The 26912-nt window shown below is 43.5% G+C and overlaps 1 protein-coding gene across 2 annotated transcripts; it reads right to left on the reverse strand.

Moving 5' to 3' along the window:
- Positions 1-1332: 1332 nt before the first annotated feature.
- tacr1a (tachykinin receptor 1a) lies at positions 1333-25343 on the reverse strand. 2 transcript variants are annotated; one of them, XM_029828952.1, is made up of 6 exons: positions 24630-25343; positions 16243-16437; positions 8690-8840; positions 7688-7884; positions 6510-6904; positions 1333-6106 (listed from the first exon to the last, which is right to left on the reverse strand). In XM_029828952.1, exons 1-5 carry the CDS (start codon positions 25025-25027, stop codon positions 6559-6561), a joined length of 1287 nt encoding a protein of 428 aa, XP_029684812.1. In that variant the 5' UTR covers positions 25028-25343; the 3' UTR covers positions 1333-6106; positions 6510-6558.
- Positions 25344-26912: the final 1569 nt, after the last annotated feature.

Consider the following 26912-nt stretch of genomic DNA (forward strand, 5'->3'; position numbering starts at 1 on the left):
TGCAGCCACACACAAAACCTCCTCTATATTCTTCCTCTCTTCATGTCTCCATTATTTCTATTTTCTCTTCCTGCGCATCCCCCCCCCGAAGTCTGCTGCATCCTCAGTTTTTTTGCTGTTAGTAATATTTTGGGGCTCCTGGCCTTCTCCTGGCTCTCGCCATCTCTGCCCTGTCTCATGTCCCCTGTCCCCCTTTGTCCCCCTGTCTTCCTTTCCTGTCTAAAAGCCTAGCTGGGATGGGAGTTGGTGTATATGACACGTAGATGCAAAGATGTCAAGGTGATCTGGACCTGTTGATGTTCCCTGACCAGAAGAATTTAGCATTGGTGGTTGTTGCTCATTTCCATGGGTGTGAGGTTCAGTCTTGTGCCTGTGACATGTGACCCTCTTCACATGGACAGCTGGAACGAGCATCGATGATGTCTTGTGAAAGTAGAACATCAGAACATTTGTTGCTGATGCAAATGTCCACAGAGACATTTGGTTTTGTGAGAAATCTGCAACTTCTGATTCAGAATGGGCCCAAATGATGCTTGTTCTGGTTCCATGCTGCAGAATCAGCCGGGTATAAATCAGGACTGTTACACAAATGCAGGTTCCTGGACTTTTCTGGCTGTTCTGGCAGATTTTGTGTGGAAAATGAGTGAAGACTTGCCGCTGCTGGATGCAGCTGACAGCAGCCTCGCAACTGTGACCTTTCATTAGGAAAAAACATATGTCGCACTAAAGCCAGGGTTCCGCTACCAGAGGAACCTCCTGATCCAGAGGTTGGGGGCTTTCACGTCCCTATTTGTTATTCCTCCACTCTTAACACAGGACTTGATTAACACGAACTTACTGGCTTGTTCCAGAGAGCACAGATTAGAAAAATGTTTATTCAAAAAGGTCTTGAACTTAATTATCTGCAGGAAATTGAAAAGAATGTGAATGCACATCACTCACAGATAAACTGCTGAATCCCTTTAGAAGAACTTACATTTTACAGTCCGGAACTGCTGCAAACTTCAGTTTTTGTGCAGCTGCACATCTTTCCAAAGGGAAGCTTCTTGGTGAATGTCAGGACCAAATTCAGAGTCATTGTCATAGTCCATAAACCAGCTTAACCCGTAAAGCCTCATTCATTTAGTTTATAGTAATGATACTAGAGCAGCAGTTTCTGGTCTGATGCAGACAACAATTCTTGCTTATAAGGTAGCTGATGAGCTCATATGTTATTTGGATAGATTAAAAATGGCAAAACATGAGCACCAGCTCAGCCATCAAGATCAAATTTGATCTGCTAGTCATGACGGACAGCCGCTTGAAGATCCCCCAAAAGACAGCTGTTTGTTATGCATGAACAAAACAGTGTAGCTGACAGTGGCAATATGTTTTCATCCTCTCTCTCTCTCTGTCTCTCTCTCTCTCACACACACACACACACACACACACACACACACACACACACACACACACACACACACACACACACACACACACACACACAGCCTCCTCTGTCCTTGTCTCATCTCTGGGATGAACTTTACTCTCAGGTTGGTCAACCTCACCAGATGCTTCTTTCGACTCTGCTGCAGCTGCTGTTTGATCTGCAAAAAAACCCTTTCTGTCAATGGAAATAAAGACAAACATGAAGAGGATCCTGTAGATCAAGCTCAGAATACTTTCTTTATTAGAGGTCATTGTCAGAAAACACTCACTGTACACTTCAGAGCAACACAGTTGCACAGGACTATAAGCTGAGGCAAAATGAAGACAGAGACATTCAGCTGTATCTAGAAAGAACTGGTAGAACTAAGAGAAACATCAACAGAAGCAGTTGTACAGCATACCTTTGCCTGAAAATGGTCACTGACCATGGCTAAAGTTTCAGACGATTAATTAGTTTCAGATGAAACAGGTTCTGCTACAACAAGCTAATCAGCTTCTCGCTGTGTGTGAAGGATTCAAATGTTTAAGGATCAGGATGTTGTCAGGTTGTCTGTAGACATCTGAGGAGATTTTCTAGATGAAGACAAGTCCAACCTTTTTTGGACTGTCAACAGATTCGGAGGACACAAACATCAACAACACATTTATCTCTCTTGAGCTGCTTTCTGGTTTCTATAAAAACCTGTCAGGCTGCGGTTTACGTTACATTTACATTTCTGTATCCACTTCACTTGTTTAATCACCTCTGAAATATACAACGTTAGCCAAATACCTTTAGAATGAGGTGTGTTCCGCCTCTGTGTGTTGGATTTGTGGGTTTCTGGACTTCATATTTTGTTATTCTTGGTTTAATTAGTCTTTTATATATAAATACATATCATGGAGAGGACATCACTGCAGAAAAACACCCTTTTTCATCCTTTTCTGATATGATCATGAAAATAACAACACTGCAGCTCCTCACCTTATTTGTTAATAAGAACAGTTTTCACACACAGCCTGGAGGGTGGTGAGAAAGTAGTTTGAATGCGAACTACTGAAAAAAAGAGTCATAATGTCTCACAGATCACAGTCTCATGTGCTGTAGCGTGACACACCAACAACTTTTTTACAGTTTTCATCATTTTTACAAGACAACAGAGGTACAGATGTTTCTAAATGTCGCTTTAAATTAGCTCCCATTATGGATCACAAGCCAAAATTGTCACATTTAGAATAACACCAGATTTGCGACGACCACTGGAATCATTGTACCACATAAAGAATAGCAGAACAGCAGCCGCTAAATATCATCACAAAACAATACTGAGGCTGAACGCAGTGACACAAACGTCTGGTAGAGATACAACGGTTTCCATCTTTTATTTGTTTTTTTACACTGGGAAAAAAGGGAACTTATCAGCAAACATGACGGCACTGGAGTGACCTGAGTGCTCTTCTCCTGCTTTAATTAACATGATTAGAACCTAAAGGATGCACAAAGACAGGAAGTGATGCTGCTGAAGGGGCTGTTCGCCCGCGGTACAGTCTGCCCGGCGCCAAGCAACAAGACTTTGTTCAAACCATCCCACAGCTCTAATCAACCATGAATGTGTGTATGTGTTTTTTTTATGTGTTCAGTAAAGTTGATTACACATTCATTAGAGTGTCTGTTAGACGCTGAGCTGATGGGCAAGAATCTTGTCTGTATTACAGTCAATTGTAAATATAGAAAAAAGTATGACAGCGAAACAGCTTTTTGAGCATAAATCTGTTTCAGCTTGAGCACAATGCACAACCCTTGAACTATCACAGGAGAACGGAAAAACAATCTTGTCAATATCTTCTAAGTGCTTCCAAAGTACCAATCACTAGTACTAATCTGGTGCAAAACCACAAACACAAACATGTGATGTGACCACAGAAATACTACATCTAAATCAACCATTTATTATACGATTGATAAAACAAATGCCACCCACATTCAGTATTTTCCAATATCAATTGGATATCTAAAAGTAATTCTGCTCATTAATTATTTTAAAAGCAAAGTCTAACTGTGCTAATGTGCTATAATGATTAAACGATGCCAACAATCACTTCCAGCTTGGCCCCCTAGAGTGACAAGGTTTTTAGTCTTTTGAAAGGTAAATCATTCAGTTTATTCAGTTACAGGCAGATAAAACGTTTTTTTGGTTTTAATAGAAGAGCAGGTTCTATTGTTTCTCCACTCACAAACTCAGCTGGAGTTTTGAGCATTGACTGTAGGAGCTAATGTGCAGCTCTGCTTGCAGCCAAATGAGCTCATTAAGGCAGGAGGCACTAAAGTTTCAGCCCTGATTATTCTGGACACAGATATCTGCCTTCTAAATGTGTGTTGTTGTTGATCTGTGTGTTCGTCAAAGACTGGTTCTGCTGATCCATCTCATTGTTTCAGTTGTCATTTCTTTTCCAATCAATCACATGATAATTCCGCCTGTAAACGGAGAAGTTCTGCTTAATGGCAGACGCCTCAGCTACAACATAAGGTTTTTTTTTATAGGCTTGAGCTTTGCACAGCAGTTCTTTTATCACTTTGTAATGTTCATTTTCACCTTCATGTAATGTTCATTTTAAAGTCCAGTCTTGCTGAACTGAAATCAGCTGATGGTTGTTTACGCCGAAACATTCCCGCTGCGCCTGTTGTTTCTGTTCTGTGTTGTTTCCATGTTCCCAAGACAAAGTGTGACATTGGTGAAGCGGTGACACAACACCAGTCACATTTGGTCCTCTGGGTCATGTCAGCTGACACCGGAACGTTTAACGACAGCCTTTGTGTGCTGCAAATAAACCTGGACTCAGTCATTAGATGGTGTGTGTTTATAGAGACCTGGATTGATGGGTGTCAACAGCTGACCCCCCCCCCCCCCCCAACACACACACACACATGGTTCATACAAGAACTATGGAAATCTTGAAATAATGTCATTGTTATTAAGCTTTGGCTCAGCATTTTTAAATATAGTAAGATGTTTTTTTTGTTTTTGGTAGAAAGGTTCTGTGTGTGTGTGTGTGTGTGTGTGTGTGTGTGTTTGTGTGTGTGTGTGTGTGTGTGTATGAGGAGGTTGATCCCAGCAGGCTTCTGCCACCATTGTTACCCAGCCTTCCTTTTCCTGGATCCCACCAGAGTCAGCTGCCTTTTTTAAGACACACTGCTAGCACTAGCACGCCTGCTGTCTAGCCATGCTGCATTTAAATAACATCCCAGAATATAAAAATGTGGATATGCGAAGGTGTAAACAGCGTGAAACTGCAGGCACATGTGCACGTGTGACTGAATACCAGCCAAATGGCATCAAGAACTGGCTGGCTGGGGAGAGCAGCTAATGACTTACATCGATATTTCACAGTTTGAACGTTGCCCCATGCATTCAGAACAGGAACCTGTGTTGTGGGCCGTGAAGCTTAAGGTGATATGAAGCAGATGGAAAGGTTATTACAGAGAAACAACATCTCTGTAAGGCACTAATGCTAAAATGGTAGATTCATGAAAACTCCAGAACAAGAAAAATCAAAACAAATTGTCTGTTTTGTCACTTCTATTTCTAGATAGATGTGCAATAACCAGTTACAGACAAGGGAGCAAATGGCTAAATTAGCATTTAAACAAGGACTATGTATGTTAGAGCTTTAGATAGTCATTCATTTAAACCTAAGCAGCCGACAGACTGGGCCAGATAATAGAGCACAAAGCAGACGTCAGAGGTCAGAGGGATATTCAGATTGAAATAAATACAATTACAATCATTATTATTATATTTCTCTCTGATCTTCTGTGACTGATATCAAGATGCATGATGTCATCGATTTTCTCTCAGAGTACAACATAAATAAGGAGATATTGGGGATGCCAGCACTGCCAGCCTGCTCTGGACTCATTCAAAGGCGGACTAAAGAAGCTGTAAAGCCCCTGGATGAAGCTGCTGACCCCAACCGTCACAGCTTTAGCTCAGCTGTCAGGTCAAAGAATTCCCATATGTCTTGACCTCGTTGTCTGCATGAAAGTATATATAATAAAGTATGTTTGGGTGGAGGGGAGCTAGACCTGCCTTAAATAGAAATGCAATCTAAAGTTTTCTGATATGCTGAATAAGGAATCTCTGTTGGTCCTTCAAACGGTCCTGAACCTTCCCTCCCGAGGATAAACAGGCGGACCGTCAATCTTTAGACTGGTGTAAATGTTAATATTAGCACTCTGACAAATGAATGTGTTCACTGGACCTGCTAGGACAGAATAATTTAGAATGTTTTGCAATGTTTTCACTATTAATTGAGCAGCAGCTCATTACTACATTTGATGTTCCCTTCATGGTTGGTCGGTGAACAGATCGAACACATTCAGAGTTGAGTTTAGGGGTCTGACAGAGAAGGAGACTTGTTTTTAGACCTCTCTGTTGGAGAGAGGGTTGGAACTGAACTAGATGTGGAACCTTTGTTTCAGGTGATCACCAGAAATCTTCAACACCTGCAGAGGATGCTTGAAGAGCTCCTTCAGTCACGCAGGCACCTGTCTTTTGCTGTTGTTCAGACAGAGCAACACCGTTGCGACTGTGATCAGCTAACACTCCAACACGCCTGCTCACTTCAGAGTTTGTGCTTCGAGAATTTTCCTCTGGATTGAAACATCCTCAAATGCGAGGGTTCCTTTAAAGTGCAGGACCTATGAACAAGTAGAGAGAGTAGAGTTTTGTGGAATCTGAGGTATCCTGTCGTAAAGCTGTGCGATCACAGCAGACTGACATCATCTTAGAACACCAGACAAAAATAGATGGTGTGAAGTCACGCAGATTGTATGATTGCGGCTGTGCGAACCCTCATCCTGCACTCAGAACTTTGAGGCTAACAAGACTGATGGTGTCTGCGTCAGTTTTGCTCTTGAGCTGGCAAAGTGCTCTTCATCTTTCTAGCACAAACCTTTCAGACGTTACACAAGGGAATGGTGGGTGAAGACGGGGCTCAGTCACCAGGGATACCGTCTCTGTGATGTTCCAGGGAGCAAGCTAAGCTAGATATGTATTCATTAATACCTGATGCCTGTCAACCACAATCATGCTGTACTGTACCTGCATTGGAAATTAGACTGTTCCCCTGCCGTCCACTTGCGCTTCATTCCTATTCCTGCATGTTGTGGCTGGAATAGAAGCTGGACGCCTCTGAGACGGTCTTGGAGATGCTGCGGGATGATGAGCCATTTGAGGTGAGGTCCAGGGAGGAGCTATCTGGTCTGGCTCCTCCCACCACCCCACTGGGCCCTCGGCCTGCTGTCACCTTGACCTTGGGCTGCTCAATGTCCTCCCCCATTTGGAGGACTGTTGAAACTGTTGTCTCCATCCGGCTGGCCTTATAAACACTCGTCTGAGTCTGGAGGTAGCGGGTGGACTTGAGTTCCAGGCCTTCGTATGAACCATGAGGGACACAAGGGCAGAATTGGAAGGCTTGTTTAAAACCAGCACGAAACCTGAGGAGGAGAAGCAAGATGAGTGATTAATAATACTTATATACTTAGTTTAGCTATTTTTAGCATCCAGCACTGTTGTCAGACAGGAACACGTCTATGAGGACGTGCATGTGTATGTGCACTGTGTTGAATAAAAAAATTACAAATAAATACTAAACAAATACTAAACCAGGACTGACAGAGTTGGACCTCACCACTGTTTACAGGGATGCACTGCAAGACCAATGATAACTTTTTTATGCCGATTAGAGTCGCAACTGAAATAATCCAGACTGAAATAATCCTTCTCATCAACTCTGAATCTCCCCATTGCTGTGTAGCTCAGAAACCACCAAATCACAATCACTGAAGGGAAAATGGTGTGAGGCAGGTTTGATTTTAAACTGACAGACGTCAGGACAGATCTGGCGTAAATGAAGCTCAAGAGCAGGAACTTTCAACCTCTCTAGACTTCTGCAACTGTATTTTTCTGTATGTGGAGACAACAAACAGCTGCTCTTGATCAGTAACAGCCAGCGGCGTCCATCATCTGTCCTCTCAACATCTGTGGATTCTGTCTCGACAGCAGAACCTCAAAGATGCCACTGATGGAGAGGAAGCAGACTTCTCACAGGGGGATTTTGTTGGTTTTGGAGAAGCTTGATTTCACTTCATTGAATGAATTCCCACCAACTGTCAGCTGCTAACAGCTGGAACTGCTCGGTCCTTTTGGATGACATGAGTGCATCCTGCTGCCCATCACTACGCGGAACCCTATGTCTCTGAGGGAGGCTGCTGGCAAACCTGTCGTTAAGGCAGCAGTAGATGATGGGGTTGTACATGGTGGAACTCATGGCCAGCCACATGATGGCCAGGTAGACTTGCTGGATGAATCTCTCTTCAAACATGTTGGGGAAGAACTGGTGCAGCAGGAAGTAGACGTGGAAAGGCAGCCAGCAGATGGCAAATGTGCACACCACCACGATCATCATCTTCACCACCTGCAGGGATTAGCACAATGAACATGTCAACAAAGCACCTGATGCACTTGTGAAATGATCCATGAAGCACACTGGTCTCCTGGGGACAACTCATGGCCTCCTCTGACATTGGAGCGCTCACATGTTTCATTCTACAACCTTTTCATCAAGCAGGAAGAAATCTGGCGCCCCAAAACCAAGCCCAGCTGCTTTGGACCTCTATCAAAATTAAAATTTCCTGCACAAATGATGTCTCATTACATCTGTCAAGACGAGAACGATGAAAAACTGAGACTAATGCAGGCAGATGGGCCTTTAGCCAGAGGTCAGACGGGTGTGCACATCATTTCAGCACCAATCAGCGAGTAAAGTAAAGTAGCTGTGAAAACGCTCTGAACTCCAGGATATCAGACTTTGGGTTGGACCTTTAACGATACAGCCTAAAATCAGTCTGACCTCCAGGCTACTTCCAGGTCCCGTCAGGCTTGATCACGATCAGTCCCCAAGTGTAACACCACGTTTTGTGTAATCTACTTAAACGTAATTTTGTGCACCAACATTAAAGTGCAACAAAGATGTGAAAACTTGTCAGCAAAGGTTGTGATGTAAAAATAAAAAATACATCAATTCTAAACATTCATTGTTGGACAGGTAAGACTGGGAGAGGATCAGAGGACTTGTTAAGCAGAAGCTCATCACTGATGTGTGGATGAACCCAGAGGGCACCAGATCGATGATATGATCTTTGATGATTGGGGATCTGGTGGGAAACTGATCGATTAGTCCAACCTTTGATGCACATTTTTTACATGGGTAGACAGGACACCTTGCGTTTAGCAGTCAGCTGCTCCTTGTAGCGGTCAGAAGAGTCTCCGGGGATCTCACTGGCCCAGAGCGTCAGTCCCACCACCAGGTAGGCACAGCCCATCACCAGCAGGGGCAGAAAGTAGAGCAGGATCGCCACACACACGTAATATCTGCAAGCAGAGCAACGGCTAATAGGAGACTGACTTAACATCTGACTCTGGCATTGGTGTAGTTGAACACAGTTTAGAGTTACGGGTCTTTTAAATCCCTGAAAATGTCACAGTTAAACAGGTTTGATCACATCCTGTTATTTTATGATATAATCATGTTACAACAATGTTATATCACCCTGACCTGTGCAGGCAGAATGAGCAGAGATGAAGAACTCCTACTAGTTTTCCCCTCTCCCACAAGCCTAGTAAGTCATATCTCAGAATTTAATTGGAATGAAGTTAATCCCACCAAAGAGACAGCACAAACAAACAAATAAATAAATGCCCTCAGATTGAGGAAAATGCAGCAAAACAGCCATTTCGGACAAAACCAGAGTTGGATCAGCAACTACAAGCCTTCTGATATCTAATCTGGCTGTCAGCAGCTCTGGATCAGTACGTATCGTTGGCTCTGGGTCCGTTAACAAACGTACACGATTAAACTGGGGGTCTAATTATACTGCTATATATAAATACATCTGTGGTGAGAGCAGAGTTTAGCAGACTGTTTAAAGACTCCTTCATCCACATCCTTTAATTAGCTTTACGTCTGACTGCAAAGACGTGTTTAGGATTTTAGGGCAGAAAAATATAAAAGGATGTGCCGTTGGTTCTGAAGCTTCTGCAGTTGAAAGTTCTTGGGGGGCAGGTTGAGATCAGGCTTTCTGTTTTTGCATTAATGCATTTTTTTCTGATTTCACTGATCCTCAGTGGAGGCAGGAAAGCAGCAGCAGACTTCTGATACCTGCTGTGCTGACACTGCATACACACCTCCACAGATTAGGAATTAAGGATTAAAATTTGAGAAATAAGTCAAAAACAGGATGTGACATTCAACAGGGTAAATGTGGGCCAGGAGACAAATTAAGGACAAATGTAGAGGTAGAAAATAAGGAGTATCCTGCAAAGAAATGAAAATAATCTCTAAAGTGTCAGAACAGCTGCTAAAAAAAACATACAGATGTGCACGGCGAGTGTGTTATTAGATGAGTAAATCCAGGTTCCCCAGCTGCATCACTCCTTGGCATCTTTGTGAGTCCTCAGAGATGTGTGTAATTTTATCATTCCTCTAATATTATTACTATTACTGACAACGTTTAGTCACAACGTATTGTTCTTTTGTTTGGATCCACTTGGGTGAGAAGCAGAACATTAAGTTCTACCTGAGTGCAGTGATGGGGCCAAGAACGGGGACATGGAGAACAGTCCATTTGAAACATGTAAGACACAGTTTCAAAGCATGTCACTACATAACTCCAAGCATGCTGACCTGAGCTGAAGAAGCTGATTATTGATGAAATCACAAGTTCAGCTTCCTTCTGGATTCAAGTGTGAACTGAAACCAACGTGGTCCAGAGAACATGTAGCAGCAGGCCCACGAAACTATGTCCAGTAGACAGAGGCTGGTGCCTAATTACAGCACACAACAGGGCCCATGGAAGTAAACCTGTGTGTGTGTGTGTGTGTGTGTGTGTGTGTGTGTGTCTGAGTGCGCTGTGCTAAGGCTGCTCTGCTTCTTCTCTTTGCTCTCTTTGGGTTCGTTGAAAGAGGTTTGACATCAGCAGCTTGAACAGAAACTCAGCCATCAAGATCCAAATGTGCAATTCTGTAATAAAGATTCTTTGGTAAAGATCCTGTAATGTTAATACAGTTGGAGTTTCCATCATTTGTTTTGCGCCTTATTTGGCTCCTCCCACACATTCTTCAATTTGCTGCTAATTAGCAGCAACCACCAACATGTAAATCTGTGATTTGTTAAATCCAGATGAGCCCAGTGGGTGGTCTGGAATCACCCTCTGACAATATTGGCCCCGCAAACAGCTCATCACCACTTCTGTTACTTCAGTTGATCAGAAACCAACGCCTTCTGTTGGTCTCTACAGTCATACTCCCACATGTTGCTAGGAGGTAGGTTGTGACTGTACATCAGCCTTCATTAATGAAGATCAAACACAGCCATAGTTGTTATTACAAACTGTGGAGATTTCACTCCAAGAGAATGCAAACTTGAATAATTTCTGTGAAGGCGACAGTTGTTGACTTTCAGATGACCTTTCACCCACACAGGACAGACAGGCTCCAACACCAGCATTCAATGATGGGTGGATGACTGAAGGTGCTGCTCTGACTGATTTACATGATTAAAGTGTCTTTGTGGGTGGACGGATGGCCAAGAATGAAAGAATAAATGAAGCTTTTCTCATCACCGCCATGCTGATTAGAAAAGATCCCCTCTCCAAGTTCATTTGCAATGAAACACACTTTGATTCCTCTTCAGAATGAATCATCAGATTAATTAAGCAGCTTGGTGGAGATAAATCTAATCACAGATTCGAAAAAAAAATGGATGAAGCCTTAATATAGAGAGTATAGATCAAAACACACAAACACATATACACACAAACATACATACACACACACACACATACACACAAACACAATGTTAGCGTGACAGCATGAAGAATGATTACAAATGAATATTATTGATTTTCTGTTTTACCAACTAACAATAATCTTTGTCGTATGTTCTGACAATTGTTTGCATCAAATTTGTTGAGGAAAAGAACCAAAAGCTGCTGAGCTATGAAAAATGTCCTGATATGGTGGTATATTTGTCCTAAATAATATGCTGTCATGCTGTACGTGCGTCTCCAAGACCGAAGCATAGACACAATCAAAGCTGGGATCTCCTGATGCTCCTGAGACTGAAAACATTTGATGCAACATTTGCACCTCAGTGCAAAATCAAGCAGCTTCCAGAGTAAAAATGTAAATGTGGCACCTTTATTTTCAGTGTTGAACCAAGACTGTGATATCTGAGAACAGTGTCACATCGGGCGTAGATGTGACCGTAGATCTAGAACTTCTATATTAACAACAGCACCACGTGCTTCTCCTGCTGCTCTCTCCCACTGAGTCATGTTTGTACACATGTCTGGAGACCCTCCTGCAGTGGGAACAGACCAGTGCGGAGAAACTTCCCATTGGACCTTCCAGACGAGTGAAGGCACCAACAGAACTACAACAGCATTAATGGCTGTAATTATTGCACTGAAATCCTGCACTGAGCTCTGCAACATGTGCTCCTGCTGCCGTGCATGTGAATCTGCCCAATGCCTCTTTCAACACAGTCGATAACTAATTATACACAATATCTGAGGTGGTTTTCTTTACTGGGGCTGGTGGTACATTCCATGCATGGGCTTGTCCTTCCATGATAGCCCCTCAGGTTCCTCCTCCTTGGTGGGCTTTTGTTGCCTGAGGCATTCACTCAGCAGTGGGTCAGTGGGGGCCATCTTCTTGATGTATTCTTGGAGGCTTGTTGTTTCCTCCTGGACAGTAGTTCGGACACTTACTAGTCCTCGGCCCCCTTCCTTTCGCTTTGTGTACAGCCTCAGGACACTGGACTTAGGGTGAAACCCTCCGTGCATGGTGAGGAGCTTCCTTATCTTGATGTCAGTGGCTTGTATCTCTTACAGTGGCCAGGGTATTATGCCAGCAGGGTATCTGATTACTGGCAGGGCGTAGGTGTTTATGGCTTGGATCTTGTGCTTACCATTTAGCTGACTTTTCAGGACCTGTCTTAACCTCTGCAGGTATTTGGCTGTGGCTGACCTCCTAGCTGCCTCCTCATGGTTACCATTTGCCTGCGGGATCCCCAGGTATTTGTAGCTGTCCTACACATCTGTGATGTTCCCTTCAGGTAGTTCAACCCCATCAGTTGTGATCACCTTTCCCCTTCTAGATATCATCCGCCCACATTTGTCTAGCCCGAATGACATCCCGATGTCTTTGCTGTAGATCCTAGTGAGGTGAATCAGGGAGTCGATGTCACACTCGTTCTTGGCATACAGCTTGATGTCATCCATGTAGAGGAGGTGGCTGACGGTTGTTCCACTTCGGAACTGGTACCCATAGCCACTCTTGGTGATGATCTGGCTGAGGGGGTTTAGGCCTTTGCAGAACAGCAGGGGGGACAGAGCATCTCCTTGATATATGCCACATCTGATGCTCACCTGCGCAATTGGCTTTGAGCTGGCCTCCAGAGTCGTGTTCCACAGCTTCATGGAGTTCTGGATGAACTCTCTTAGTGTCCCGTTGATGTTATACAGCTTTAGGCACTCTAGTATCCATGTGTGCGGCATTGAGTCATAGGCTTTCTTGTAATCAATCCAGGCAGTGCACAGGTTGGTGTGCCGCATCCTACAGTCCTGGGCGATTGCCCTGTCGACCAGTAGCTGGTGCTTGGCACCTCTGGTGTTGTTCCCTATGCCTTTCTGTGCTCTGCTCATGTATTGATCCATGTGCCTGCTGATCTTAGCTGCTATGATGCCTGATAGGAGCTTCCATGTGGTGCTGAGGCAGGTTATGGGCCGGTAATTGGACGGTATTGTGCCCTTCTGGGGGTCCTTCATTATGAGGACTGTCCGGCCTTGGGTTAGCCACTCTGGGTGGTCCCCTGATGTTAGCAGCTGGTTCATCTGTGCTGCCAGGTGTTCATGGAGTGCAGTCAGCTTCTTAAGCCAGTAGGCGTGGACCTTATCGGGCCCTGGTGCTGTCCAGCTCTTCATTTTGGACACTCTTGTTTGGATGTCTGCTAAGGTGATGACTACTGGGTCTTGTAGGTCTTGCAGCCATCGGGCAGTAGTGTTGTGCGTTGCCTCTTTCTCCCAGATACTCTTCCAGTATTGTTCCGTCTCAGCCTTGGGGGGGTCTGTTGTCATCTTGTTGCCCTGCCGTTGAGAGTAGACCTTTGCTGGGTTAGTGGAGAACACCCTGTTTATTCTCCTTTCCTCTACTTCTCTTGTACCGCTTTAGTCGGGTAGCCAGGGCTGTGAGCCTTTGCTTAGCAGTCTCCAGTGCCTCAGGTATGGACAGTTTGTTGTACTTCTTGGGCCGCTCTGTCCTTAGATTCACGCCTCTACTCAGCTCTGTTAGGAGGCTGACTTCTCTCCGTGTTGCCATGATTTTTGCCTCTATATATATATATATATATATATATATATGTGTGTGTGTGTGTGTGTGTGTGTGTGTGTGTGGATGGATGGATGGATGGATGGATGGATGGATGGATGGATGGATGGATGGATGGATGGATGGATAGATAGATAGATAGATAGATAGATAGATAGATAGATAGATAGATAGATAGATAGATAGATAGATAGATAGATAGATAGATATTTGTTGGAGGTGCAGGTGCGTATTTATTGTCTGTGAATGAACAGACACACTTTTCAAGGTTGTGATGCTTATTTTGTATATTCATACTATGTTAGAGAGGATGATTCCTCAAACCGTCAATCCATGGATGTAAGGAACCGCTGCCACGGCAACCTGAACAAACTTGCTGAGTGTTGTTTTCTGCTTTTGCTGCTGTTCAGATGGTTATTGTAGTGGGAGGGAATAGAGCAAATATACACCTGACTGACTGACTGACTGACTGAGCTGCTGCCTGGTTGCAGTTTCATTAAACCAGTCCCTGCTGTGACAGGGAGATGCTGGCAGCCCAGCAGCTAACCAGAGCTGTGTCCATTCCTCAGTGCATGTGGAGCTTTGTGTGCACACTGCTGGAGTGTTGTGCGTCTCAGCTCATGGACATCAAACAAACATGTTGCGGTTGAGGCCATCGGTAGTGGCACATTAATTAATAATGACCCAGAACCAAATTGTTTTGTTGAGGGTTCTGCTGTGAGGACAAACCTGGACTTTACTGGCCTCCACGGCTGAAACAAACCAGGGTTCTGGAGCGAGATGTGCATCAGTGAATGCAGGACTGAGATTAATGATATTGACTTTTTAGATTTAAGGCACAGAACCCAAAGTTCAGGTGAATTTGGTCTCATTTATGCAAATTAAAGTGATTGAAGATTGTTCTTTCAGCTCTAGTGTGTAAATGTTGGCTGTGATGGTGAACCTCTGTCTTCAGATTTGAGGTTTATGAGCCGTGATGCTCATGAGTGAGGAAGAACTGGTCAACTGTAACTGGCCAACTCTAACTGGTCAACTGTAACTGGCCATTAGTAACTGGTCAGCTGTAACTGGTCAACTGTAACTGGCCAACTCTAACTGGTCAACTGTAACTGGCCATTAGTAACTGGTCAGCTGTAACTGGTCAACTGTAACTGGCCATTAGTAACTGGTCAACTGTAACTGGCCAGCTGTAACTGGCCATTAGTAACTGGTCAACTGTAACTGGCCAGCTGTAACTGGCCATTAGTAACTGGTCAACTGTAATTAGCCATCTCTAACTTGTCAACTGTAACTGGCCAGCTGTAACTGTCATCAAGCAGCCTGAATCAGGCTGTGCCCCCTCTGTGTCTCTGGGTCTTAAGGAATGAATGAAGGTGTTGATTATGTGTTGGGCACAGTCAGACTGACACTAAAAGGTCTAATTTCTTTCACCTGAAGGGATGTTGCTGATCTTTATTCACAAACCTCGATGAGTAATTCCAGATTCTCAGTGGTTCAGGATGCAGAAATGATTTTCATTACCGATGTCTGGATTTGTCCACAAAGGCTCTAGAAATATTTGAAGCTGTTGTTTTATCTAGAAATGTTTACTCTAAATAGTCTGAGACAGAGAATATTAAATGATGCATCATGGGAAAGTGTTTCTTTACTGCACAATAGAAAATTGGCCCAATCAACAAAACAAAAGGATAAAAGGAAGATGGAACACACTGCTGTAGCAGTGTGACTCACATCAGGAGTTTCCAGAGTGGTTCCACTTTTTAAAGCTGCATCTCAAAGGAAAAACAGCATGAACTCGGGACAATGTGGGGTTATTTCAGGGCTAAAGAGGCTCTTACAAAATTACAAATTCAAGCAGCTGGCATTCAGCTCACATTATTGGCCTGTTGTGGGTTGATAAAGATGTAAATCAGGCCAGGTGGGGGTGCATCTCTGCCCACACCAGTTTCTGGAACAGGTTTCGCTTGACTGCACAACGTAAAATAAGAGCAGCCCAAAAACGTGAGTGTGTGAATGCACATGTGTTTCAAGGAGGAGCATCCGCAGACGTGAACCTTCAGCTCATGAAGAGGTCATTTCTTTCTGTGTCAGATCGTCACTCTTGAAGAATAATATTGTTTTTGATTATAAAGAATGATTTAAAAATGAAAAACCTTTTCATACGCAGTTGTTATATTGAATAATTTTTAAAGAAATACCTGCAACACATTTTATTCTGCATCATTGGATCCCTAACTCGGTTGAAAGAATTGAGATAATTTAAAACAAGTAGAATAGGAAACATGACCATAAAGCAACAGGACACCTTTGATGGGATCTCTCCTTCCCTTAAGTTGCCACAGACATCCACCCTCCCTTCACTCCCCCACCCCGCAGCGACACTCACATCTTTTTGAAGTCACAAACGGTGTACTCAGGCCAGTCGATGTAGCAGACCACCCGGCCGGGCAGCTCGTCCGTGGTGGAGTAGTAATATTGAGGGAAGGCCAGCAGCAGTGCCAGGAGCCAGATCACAGCCACCACCACCTTGGTCTCTGTGGACGACATGCGCTGCTGCAGAGGATGGATAATGGCCATGTACCTGCAGAAGAGGAACCACCTTTCACTTTGGTTTTCATTCAGAGCAGAACTTCATCAACACTGCAAGAAAACCCTTTAAAACCAGTTCCTCAGTCACCAAAGCTTGAAAAACACCCCAAATTTCTTCTGCAATTGTTGCTGAGAGATCAACTACAGATCACCTTTATGGCTGTTGTATGATTGAAATGAACTCTAAATTCCAGAAGAGTCCACGTCTAAAGCACTTTTGAGTGGACGTATGTTGGGTTGTTCACCTGTAGGAAGAACACTTTAGGGAAAGTGTTTTAATACACTTTTAGTGTTTTGCTTTTCCTTTTTTGTGAGGATTGATGACATCATTTTAGTTGTATTGATTTTCTTTCTGTGTCATAAATGATTAAATGTCAACATATTACTGATTTAACAGGAGTATTAAACTTGGCCACAGGCAAAGCTCTCCTGTGAACTGCCATTCTGAGCTAAAGAGGTTTAATTAAAGGTTTAATCCTCCAAATAACCCAAATGAATCTGCTAAATGAATGTGCTCCTCCTAATTATATCATAGGAGGCTTTTTAAATTCAATGCTCCTAGCGGTGGTCTGGAAACGGCTTTAATGTGCCCTCTGAATCGCCATCGGGCCACTGATGTCAGAAGCAAACACACACGTTGGAACAGTCGACAGAGTGAATCTCCACCTGCTGCCACCCAGAAGCTGTAATCAGGTTTAATGCATGCGTGGACTCCAGACAGAGTTTTAGTCACGCTTGATTAAGAGTGGAGAGGACAGAACTGGAGTACCACTGCTCACTGCTCACTTTCTGGTTTGGTGTCATTTAAGAACTTCACAGGGCTTGAGGACAACACAAGGAGGTCATGTTCTTGGGTAGAGTGTTTAATTTTTACTGTCTGCAGTTTTACTAATCAAGCCAAAGGTCCTGACGGCAGAAACAAAGTTCTAGCTGCAAGAATGGGGTAGAGCTGGGAGTCTATAGGAGATGGACAGAAAATATGACAACTTTTTCAGTTCAATTTTTATATTCAAGAGGGGACCTGTGAGATTCAGAAGGTGTAACAACGCACCAGAAGAGGGCACTTTGAGAGGTTCCTATCAAAATGTACCACCGTCTCATGTCTTCTTGCTCCGTGAGACAGTTTTAGTGTGTTTACCATGAAAAATTCACTGTCTTCGTCAGAAGAAAATCCACACCAGTTCTCTAACTGGTTGAATTATTAATGAATAAAATAATTAAAGTCACAAATGGAAAATAATAATAAACCCAGCAAAACAGTGAGAACAAATCGATTAAATCAATTTAAAAGAGGAATTGCTGAGAGAGGCATGGGGGCTGATTTCTAGCTCTATTAATGTCCACACAATATATTGTGTTGAAATTGTTTTTCCACAAGGTTTGTTTGTGGAAGAGGCACTAAGAGCTATTTTAGCTTAAGGCTTTATCGGTAAGCTTTGCTCTCCAATAACATTTCATTTCAGATTTGAAAAGTTCACCTCAACCCTCCCATTCTGTCTGCAGGTAATATGTGATTCCTCACAACAGTGGTGCACGTCATCTTTCAGATATAAACACCATCAGGCTCCTCTGAGGATTCCAGGAGAGGGAAATGATTCAAATGGAAGCAGCTAAAGATCCAGAAACCTTCCAGCCTTCTTTGTCTTTCACTCTGAATCTAACCTCAAGGCAGCTTGATATGATTTGACTGTGCAGTTTGTTACATTACGTAAAGCTGTTGAGGAGATTTGCTGGCTGGAGCTAGAGACCACGTGTGTTTACAGGAGCGTGAGCACTGGTTGTTGGTGGGTAACAGAGATGCTGTTGCTGTTGTTTTGATTATTATCCACATGCATTCATGCGACAGCTTCAGCAGCCACCTCTGTTTAAACCAGGGACATGCTCCACTATCCTGGATTCATGTGTGTGTCTGCCAGTGTGTTATAACAACAACCATCAGTTTTACTGACGCATCCCCCAAAATATTATACAATGAAAGTAAAATCATTGAGCTCAACTATCGCCCCTAGTGGCCAAATCAGGCATCAGAAAGTTTCAGGTTTCCCAGTCTAACGCTGTGCCCATCATTGGCTTGCATTTACATTTTCTTTGATTGCAGACATGTGTGAGCAGATTCAGTCCAGACAGTATTTGTGCCTTTGCCCGTGACCGCGGCAACTGGCTAGAAACCTTTGTACTAGCTATAAACTATACATAGAAAATGCATAATGGACTGGGCTGATGGCAGATATTTACCATCTCACAGGAAGCACCCTCCATAGATGGAAGACCCTGAGGGTGTGTTCAGGAATGCTGCATCAGTGTTGACTGAGATCACAGCAGATGACGACATTGCTGGCTGCAGCCTCCTGGTGCTGAACTCAGCCATGTGCACGTCATTCAGGTTTAGTTTGACTTTACAAGACGTCACATTCATCTGTTAAATGATCATTGGCCGCTCCAGGAGGCTATCTCCTTCACTCTTTCACTTTAATTCACTGGCTGGAGCAGAATTCAACCTGGCTGGGGTCCGCTCCCTCTTTAATCAGTCACAGATGCAACTGTGGGTGGCCCGATCATGTTTGTAAGGATTCTCCTCTCACCTGTCATCACTCACACTCCCGGTTTCACTTTCAGTCATCAACAATACTAGATGGTCAGCTCCATCTTCAATCAATAGGAATAATCGGAATAACCTTTCATGCACTTATTGCTCCGCAGACAGATTTAATCAAAATAAGTCCAGTGTAATAAAATAAGGATCATATTTTAGGACTTTAGGACACATAAACTCTAATCTGATTAGAGGTCTCAGTGACAGAACACAACATGTGTTGTTTATTCATTGGGAGGTGACGTAGCTTCAGGCAGCTGCTCACAATCATCTGAATGTGTGAAACTGAACCAGATAAATGTAGGTTTCTATTAAAAGTCGACATGCTTTACGAAAAAGATGAATTAGTATTAACTGGAACAGAAACGTCCTTCTGAGTGCATCAGGTGTTTTCAAAAAGGCCTAAAGTGGCAGAAAGTAGCTGAAAGGACTGGAGAGAAATCTTGAGAACTGAAAATGGAGCCAGATTTAGACGGGTCAGATATGGACGGGCACATGAATGAGAACATTTGCTTGTCAATAAAAAAATCAATGTCTTAAATGGAATGTCAACTGTACAATCGGAGAGGAGGGTTTGATTTGAAGGCACAATCAAGCAGCAATAAAACCAGTAAAGAAGAAAATGTATACAGTATGTGGGGTCTCACAGAGATGCTGGCATGGTTAAAGACAGCAGTTTATCATGGCAACAAAGGAATTCACACTGTTGCATCTCTGAACATGGTAGAAACGGCTGCACTGATGTGCTGTTATCAGCGTGACTATTGCGCCATCTCTTAATTCCTGTCCATAAAATAACATTTATGCCCCTAGAAGAATTTCAGGTAAGATTAATCACAAAAAGCTGTTAAACTTGCAGAAGTTTGAGGTACCTGTTCACGCATCTTTCACCCCTTTGGAGCACAAAACAACCCGCTGCTCTTTGTGAATGAACAGAGTCACAGAAGATGCAGCGAGTCCCCCTTCACGCCTCAGAGAGGACAGACGGAGGAACCAAGCAGAGCTGGAGGAAAGCAGAGGAGCGAGGTGAGAAAGCTGGAGGGAGGGAGGTGACCATACGCCACTGCTCATGTGCTTCTCGGTGAGAAATTTGCTGCCACAAGCTAGTATGAGTGGGTTGTTGCTGCCAGTGAAGATGAATTTAGTGCAGCCTCAAAAAAGCAGTGGTGGACCTTCGGAGACCACCACCAGGACACATCAACAAACTGTGGCGCTACTGTTTATCACAGAGAGGTTTTAAAATAATCAATTTAGTACAAGAAACACCCAGAAATATACTGTCAGATTGTGTCTGAAAACATTTACAACATTATTCAGATGGATTTTATTTTGATATTTTGCACAAAGAAATAGGTCCCCATGAGTTCACTAAAGAGATGAATGACCTCTGTCAAAATGTTCAAGTTGGCCACATGCTGCCCATTTCAACATTATCATTGATTCTTCGATCTCTAACTCTGGATTAAATTATTCAAAATCAAAATCTTATCTCAGCTGCTCCATTAGTGTTTGAGCTGAGTGTGAGCATCACCAGTGATGAAATGAATCATAAAAATACAAGCAATGAGCTAATTTTCCAATTACTGAACACTCTAACAATACAGAGGATTGGTGGTTACCATGGTAACAGCGAATGTGGCATGGTAGATACCCACTGAGCATCAGCATCTGTGTTCTGAGAAATGCTATTTACTGTCTCCAGCCACTCTGGTGGTGACTGCAAAGACAAAGTTACTGACTAGATTAGCTGGTTTGGCTGCTGTAACAGGAAATTGGAAAATCACTCTAGACTTCATCTGGAGGAGCAGAGGGTTAGCCATCGGGGGTGCAAAGTGTTCTTTATATGACGGGTAAAACCAGAGTGGAGGTTAGCTCCATCAGAAGAGCTTTGACATGAAACTGGGAGTGGACGTTTTTCACCAGTTTGACTTCTTTTTCACCAGTTTGACAGTCTGATTTCATTCCCATTTGAGGCTGACTTGATGATCAGAGACACCTGATCAGAGACAATAAGAAATTCCTCTGTGGCTTTACTGCAGACATGTTCTACCTTAACAGAAACAGATAAGACCCACTTCCCAAAGGAACTTTCCTATCTTCCTGCCACCCTATCTAAAGTGGAGTGGAGCTCCAGTTACAAGCATTTCCTGTTGATTAAATCCTGATTTGTCTCTCCAGATAAATGATCTTCTCTAACCATGAATCCACTTGGATGCTCTATTCAGATTATCTGGGAATATCAAATTTTACAGATCCAATCTTCATACTGGCTACTTTCTTTTAAACTCATTGTAAAACAGATGTGATGGAGAATGTTTCCACAGCAACTACCAAGTGGTGCCATGTGCCTATAATGAAATGTTTAATTTGGCACTTTCAAGGTTAGCAAAACAAATCTGGAGGAAGTATGTGAAATTGTTTCTGTCACCCTAATGGTGGAAAATGTTGGTGCAAATGTCTCCTTCTGGGGTGGGGGTTAAGCGTTCGCCTGAGGACTCAGCTAATTTGACTGTTACAGGATCAGATCCAATCATTATACTTTGTTTTTGATCATTGTAAATATGCAAACTAGCATGTAGGTAGGTATCACTCAAACGATCATCCGAAACAGGACAAGAGCACAAATATCTGCAGGCCAACGTTTGCAGGGCTGTTGTGGGGAAACAACATCATTTCTATCATCCTTGCAGTCAAATAATTGATTGAGCTGAGCATCTTTAAATACTGAGCAATACAGACGTGTTCAGCACAGGTTCTTGTTGAAGGGCAACAGCAGCTTCACCAACGACTGAACTGAGACAAAATTATCCTGTTAAATGAAACAATGATGGATGTCAGTTACATCCTCCACTTGGTGCTGGGAAGATTCATTAAAACAGTTTGACTGACCTTTCAGTACAGTCTCCCTGATAAACTGTTTTACAAGATTCATCAATTCAATCCCCAGCAGTCTTTCTTCTTCAGCAGATTTAGTCTTTCGTCTCAGAGATCCTGCCTGTAGATTCATTATTTGTCTTGGAGAAGCTCAATAGGATCGAAAGTAGATGGATGAAAAACTAAAAACAATAATTAATTGCTAAACAATCACACCAAAACCATCTTTGTCTGCCAAAGCTTTGCTTGAGTGGGTGGGAGAAAATAACTAGCGCCAACCCCAACCCTGACCTTGACCCCAACCCTGACCCCCAATAGAAATCCTGAAGACCATTAACAGATTATTAGTGGACCACAAAAGCCTGTGAGGTTAATAGAAAAATTATAGTTGGCTGTAGTCAAGCTGTAGTGTGGTTGTAGTCAAGCTCTGGCTAGGCTGTAGTCAGGCTATAATTAGGCTGTGGTCAGGCTGTAATTAGGCTGTAGTCAGGCTGTGGTCAGGCTGTAGTGAGGTTATAATCAGGCTGTCGTGAGGCTGTAATCAGGCTGTAGTTGGGCTGTGGTCAGGCTATTAACCAGGCTGTAATTAGGATGTGGTCAGACTGTGGTTAGGCTGTAACCAGGCTGTGTTCAGGCTGTGGTCGGGATGTGGTCAGGCTGTAGTCAGATGGAAATCAGGATGTGGTGAGGCTATAATCAGGCTGTGGTAAGGCTGTAATCAGGCTGTAGTTAGGATGTGTTCAGGCTGTAGTCAGATGGAATCAGGCTGTGGTGAGGCTATAATCAGGCTGTGGTAAGGCTGTAATCAGGCTGTAGTTAGGATGTGTTCAGGCTGTAGTCAGATGGAAATCAGGCTGTGATGAGGCTATAATCAGGCTGTGGTAAGGCTGTAATCAGGCTGTAGTTAGGATGTGTTCAGGCTGTAGTCAGATGGAAATCAGGCTGTGGTCAGGCTGTAATTAGGCTGTGGTCAGGCTCTAATCAGGTTGTAGTCAGGCTTTGGTCAGGCTGTAGTCAGATGGAAATCAGGCTGTGGTCAGGAGACACACACACAAACAAACAAACAAACACACACACACACACACACACACGCACACACACACACACACACACACACACACACACACACACACACACACACACACTTTCAGATGTGGTGCTCAACCATCAATTCAGTTGGCATCGGAGAGAAAGGAAATCTGGAGCCAGAGGAATAATTTGTGTTCAGATTAAGTGTAACAAACACACACGTGCTTCACAGAAGCAATTGTTTTATTGTGTCTTATCATATCCAAATCATATGGATGTCTGCTTCATCTGTATTTGTCTCCAAAGCCAAAAAGCTCCACTGCAAGACAATTAAAACCAGAAAAAGACAGAACAGAGAGCAAAAAAATGGCACCATTTTTAAAACGCTAACAACAGTGTTCCTGAACTCATTCTGCATCTAAATTCACATCCAAATAAATGCTCTAGTTTCACTTAAAGATGAGCTTTTTAACACCATCTTCTAGGTTTAGAAAATACTGGGAGTTGGGGGGGGGGGAAGAGATATGCTACCCAACCATTTGCTAACTGGTCATGATGGGATGAGTTCGTCTGATGTGTCTGTCGATAGAGGGTTTCACTTGATTCCACCTCATCACACATATTTAATTGTATACAACATAGTGACACCTATCTGGAATTTGAATAACAGTCAAGGCATGATGTTTGCATTAGCTGATGAAGACATTTGCTGATGCACTGTTAAAGAGTGTGTCAGCATCAATGGAAGCAGCAGGTTTCCTGATCACTGCAGTGATTATTTCCTCCGCCCTGTCTGGCTAGGAGCATATTGTTATCCTGTAAAACACCAGAACAGTTACTTTAAGTGGAACATCACAGTGTTCTAAAGGTTCTTCAGCTCCTTCTTCACACTAACACTGTGATTAACATTCTTTGTTCATTATTTCATGACTGCATGACACTACACGGGGCTGCAGAGTCTACAGAGACACTCCAGCGACAGCGTCCATCAGCTGCTGACAGCAAAGGTTCAGTGTGTTTCATATAGCTCAAGACTTGGGAATACAGACACACAGACACGCACACGCACACACACACACACACATACACACGCACACACACACACACACACACACACACACACATACAACCTCCCTGTCACACACAACCATCTAGCTGATAAAGAAGCTTCTTACACACATGAAGGTTCACTGAAAGGAAGATTACCTTCAGTGTGGAGGTTTAAATCTTTCAAATGTCACAGTTTACCAATAGTGAAAAATCTCTCACGGGCACACAGAGCATTAGTGCTGCTCTCCCCAGAGGAATCGGATCCATTCACCGGCTCTTATGTGCCACAGAAGGCTTAAACAGCGTATGTGCAATTTGCATAAACTCCTTTTTTATTTTTTTAAATGGCAGCAGGTTGTGAAGCCTCCTGAGACTTATGAGGACCATCTAAACATGAGTACAGCTACAGAAAATTCAGGATTTTTACATTTGAATAATCCTATTAATAATATTAACAATAGCTCTGCTTTCGATTAATTAAAGAAAATAACATGGGAATTGGTGTTCACAAGCATTGACTTGTTTCTTTTTACTGAATGATCAGAAAATTGCGGTTAATTGGAATAATTTAGCATTACTCTGTACGGCTCTACTGTATGTTCATTTACAAGCACGTATGACAGGCAGGCGCGTCTCACCTGTCCAGGGCGATGGCGGTCATGGAGTAGATGCTGGCAAAAACGGCTGCGATGGGAAAGAAGTTGTGGAAGCGGCAGTAGACCAACCCGAAGTACCACTCGTTGTGCACGGCGTAGGTGAAGTTGATCACGGTGTTGAAGGCGGACATGGAGGCTTCGGCGAACGCCAGGTTTAGTAAGAAATAGTTGGTGACGGTCCTCATGCGTTTGTGCGCCATAATAATCCAGATGACGGTGACATTGCCCACCACGGACACGAGAACTATGCAGCTATACGCAATGGCCCAGAGGACAATTCTCCAGACTGGCTGCACAAACTGGTTCGAGTACTCGGTCCCGTTCTTCGTGCTGTTGATGGTCCAGTCGGGCACGTCGGTAGTGTTGAATAAAGGATCCATGTTCCTAGTTAAACAATATCACACTTTAATATGCCTAGAAACTTTTTACATAACACGAAAAGTTGCCAAACGTGAATTGAAATGACGGGTTTTAGCTGCTCTTGGCGTCTCCTTTGCTGCCTGAGGGGTTGATGTTCTGCAGAATCTGAACAGAACGACTCCTCTGTTCGTTCAGATTATTCAGGACTTGAAGGGTAATTTTTCTCCTGGATATATTTTGCTGCAAAACATTTGCGGCTGTGCGTAAATCGAAAATGCGCTTTTACGCGCCCTGTAGCAGCGGAGATTCCTCTCACTGCGCACACCTCTCTCTCTCTTGCTCTCCTTATTTCTCCCTCCCTCCCTCTCTCTCTTTCAATGTCTCTCTCGCTCCCCCCCCCTCTCTCTCATTGTCTCTCTCTTTCACCTCTCTCTGACGCTCTCTCTGTCTCCCAGTCTCTCTCGGTGTCTCTGTCTCTCTCAGTGTACCTGTCAGTTTGTCTGTCTCCCTCCCTCAGTGTCTCCCCCACTCTCCCTCTCAGTTTGTCCGTCTGTCTCTCTCTTTCCCTGTGAGGAGCGTGGTGCGAGCTGAGAGCGTTCTCGTTTGAGAATTTTTCAACCTTTTCGAGCTGTTTAAGCTCTTTTATTATTAGGTTTTTGTCGGTATAGTTTATTTAGGTGTTGGTGGTGTTTTGTGTATGTTTATTAGTTTCGTTTTTCGGTGTTTTTGTGGTGAACCAGCCAGCGTTTGTCTGGCTATTTTATCTCACATTTTCAATGAGTAGTTTTAAGATTGGGAGTTTGAACATAAACGGAGGTAGAGAGGAAAGAGAGTTTTAGTGTATGAAACAATGATTTTAAATAAGATTAATGCCATGTTTTACATTAGACTCAGTGATGATTTTAATGAAGCTGATTGGTGCCGGAGATGGGAGGGGAGGGTGTCTGTGTAGATTCTCAATCATCCAGGTCATCCTTATCCAAGGTAGTTTTCTCTGTCAACTGGACTGTGTTTCTTCTCTGTGAAGACGTTTCACCTTCTATCCAGAAGGCTTCTTCAGTTCTGAATTTGCTGGGGACCGAGCTTGAAAATATAGCCCCTGTGGACCATTGCCATGTTAATGATCTGAGTGGTCACCTGAAGGTCGTTGGCAGGGTCGTTGGTAGTTTCGGTTGAGGCGTCTCCCCTTTGTCTGCTGGCTCACATGGTGGTGAGTCACCAGGTCTCCTGCAATGGTGTGAACGTTTGGTTTATTGTTGGAAGGAGTGGAGGACTGCATTGTACGTGGGTGATAGGAAGTGCCTCAGCCCACAACCTCTGTTTAAGGATGGTTTTTCCAATTTGACATGGATAGCCTCCTTGACACCCCTCTCAAGGGGAGGGTGTTTTAAGCCATGGCACAGCCTTCAGTGCTGGGGTGGTGATCCTCTTCTCCAAGAGTTTTAACTCAATGTCTTTTACTGTTGATCATGTTGTTCTGGGGAGGTGTCTTTTAACCACCACCCAGTTTGACCAATTCAGTGCTGCTTTTATTAATGTGTATGCTCCCAACAGTGGTGCAGAGAGGAAGCTCTTTTTAGAGACACTCGGCAACAAACTTCAGGGTTGTGGTTCCATTGATTATTTATTCCTGGGTGATGATTTTAACTGTACTGAGGACAAGGTTTTAGATCGGAACCATACGGAGCTGCATCCGTCCTCGCAGCAGGTTCTGAGGCAGCTGGTCTGTTGGATGTGTGGAGAAGGACTCACACAGGCTGCAGACAGTATACATGGTCACACATTAGAGATGATAGGGTGTCTTTAGCTTGTTTAGATAACTTGTACTGTTTTCAACACAATTTTAATGTGTTTAAATCATGTAGTATCATGCCGGTGGTTTTTACTGATCATGCTTTGGTTTTA

Source organism: Takifugu rubripes, chromosome 21 (assembly GCF_901000725.2).
Source record: "Takifugu rubripes chromosome 21, fTakRub1.2, whole genome shotgun sequence".
In the NCBI taxonomy this organism is placed as follows: domain Eukaryota; kingdom Metazoa; phylum Chordata; class Actinopteri; order Tetraodontiformes; family Tetraodontidae; genus Takifugu; species Takifugu rubripes.

Bases quoted from the DNA above. Each gene is read 5' to 3' on its own strand.
- tacr1a (XM_029828952.1), bottom strand. From the start codon at position 25,027: ATGGATCCTTTATTCAACACTACCGACGTGCCCGACTGGACCATCAAC. The intron at 16,438-24,629 runs GTGAGACGCGCC...CCTCTTCTGCAG, and splicing joins ACCGCCATCGCCCTGGACAG to GTACATGGCCATTATCCATC. The intron at 8,841-16,242 runs GTGAGTGTCGCT...CTCTGCTTGCAG, and splicing joins GTTTGTGACTTCAAAAAGAT to ATATTACGTGTGTGTGGCGA.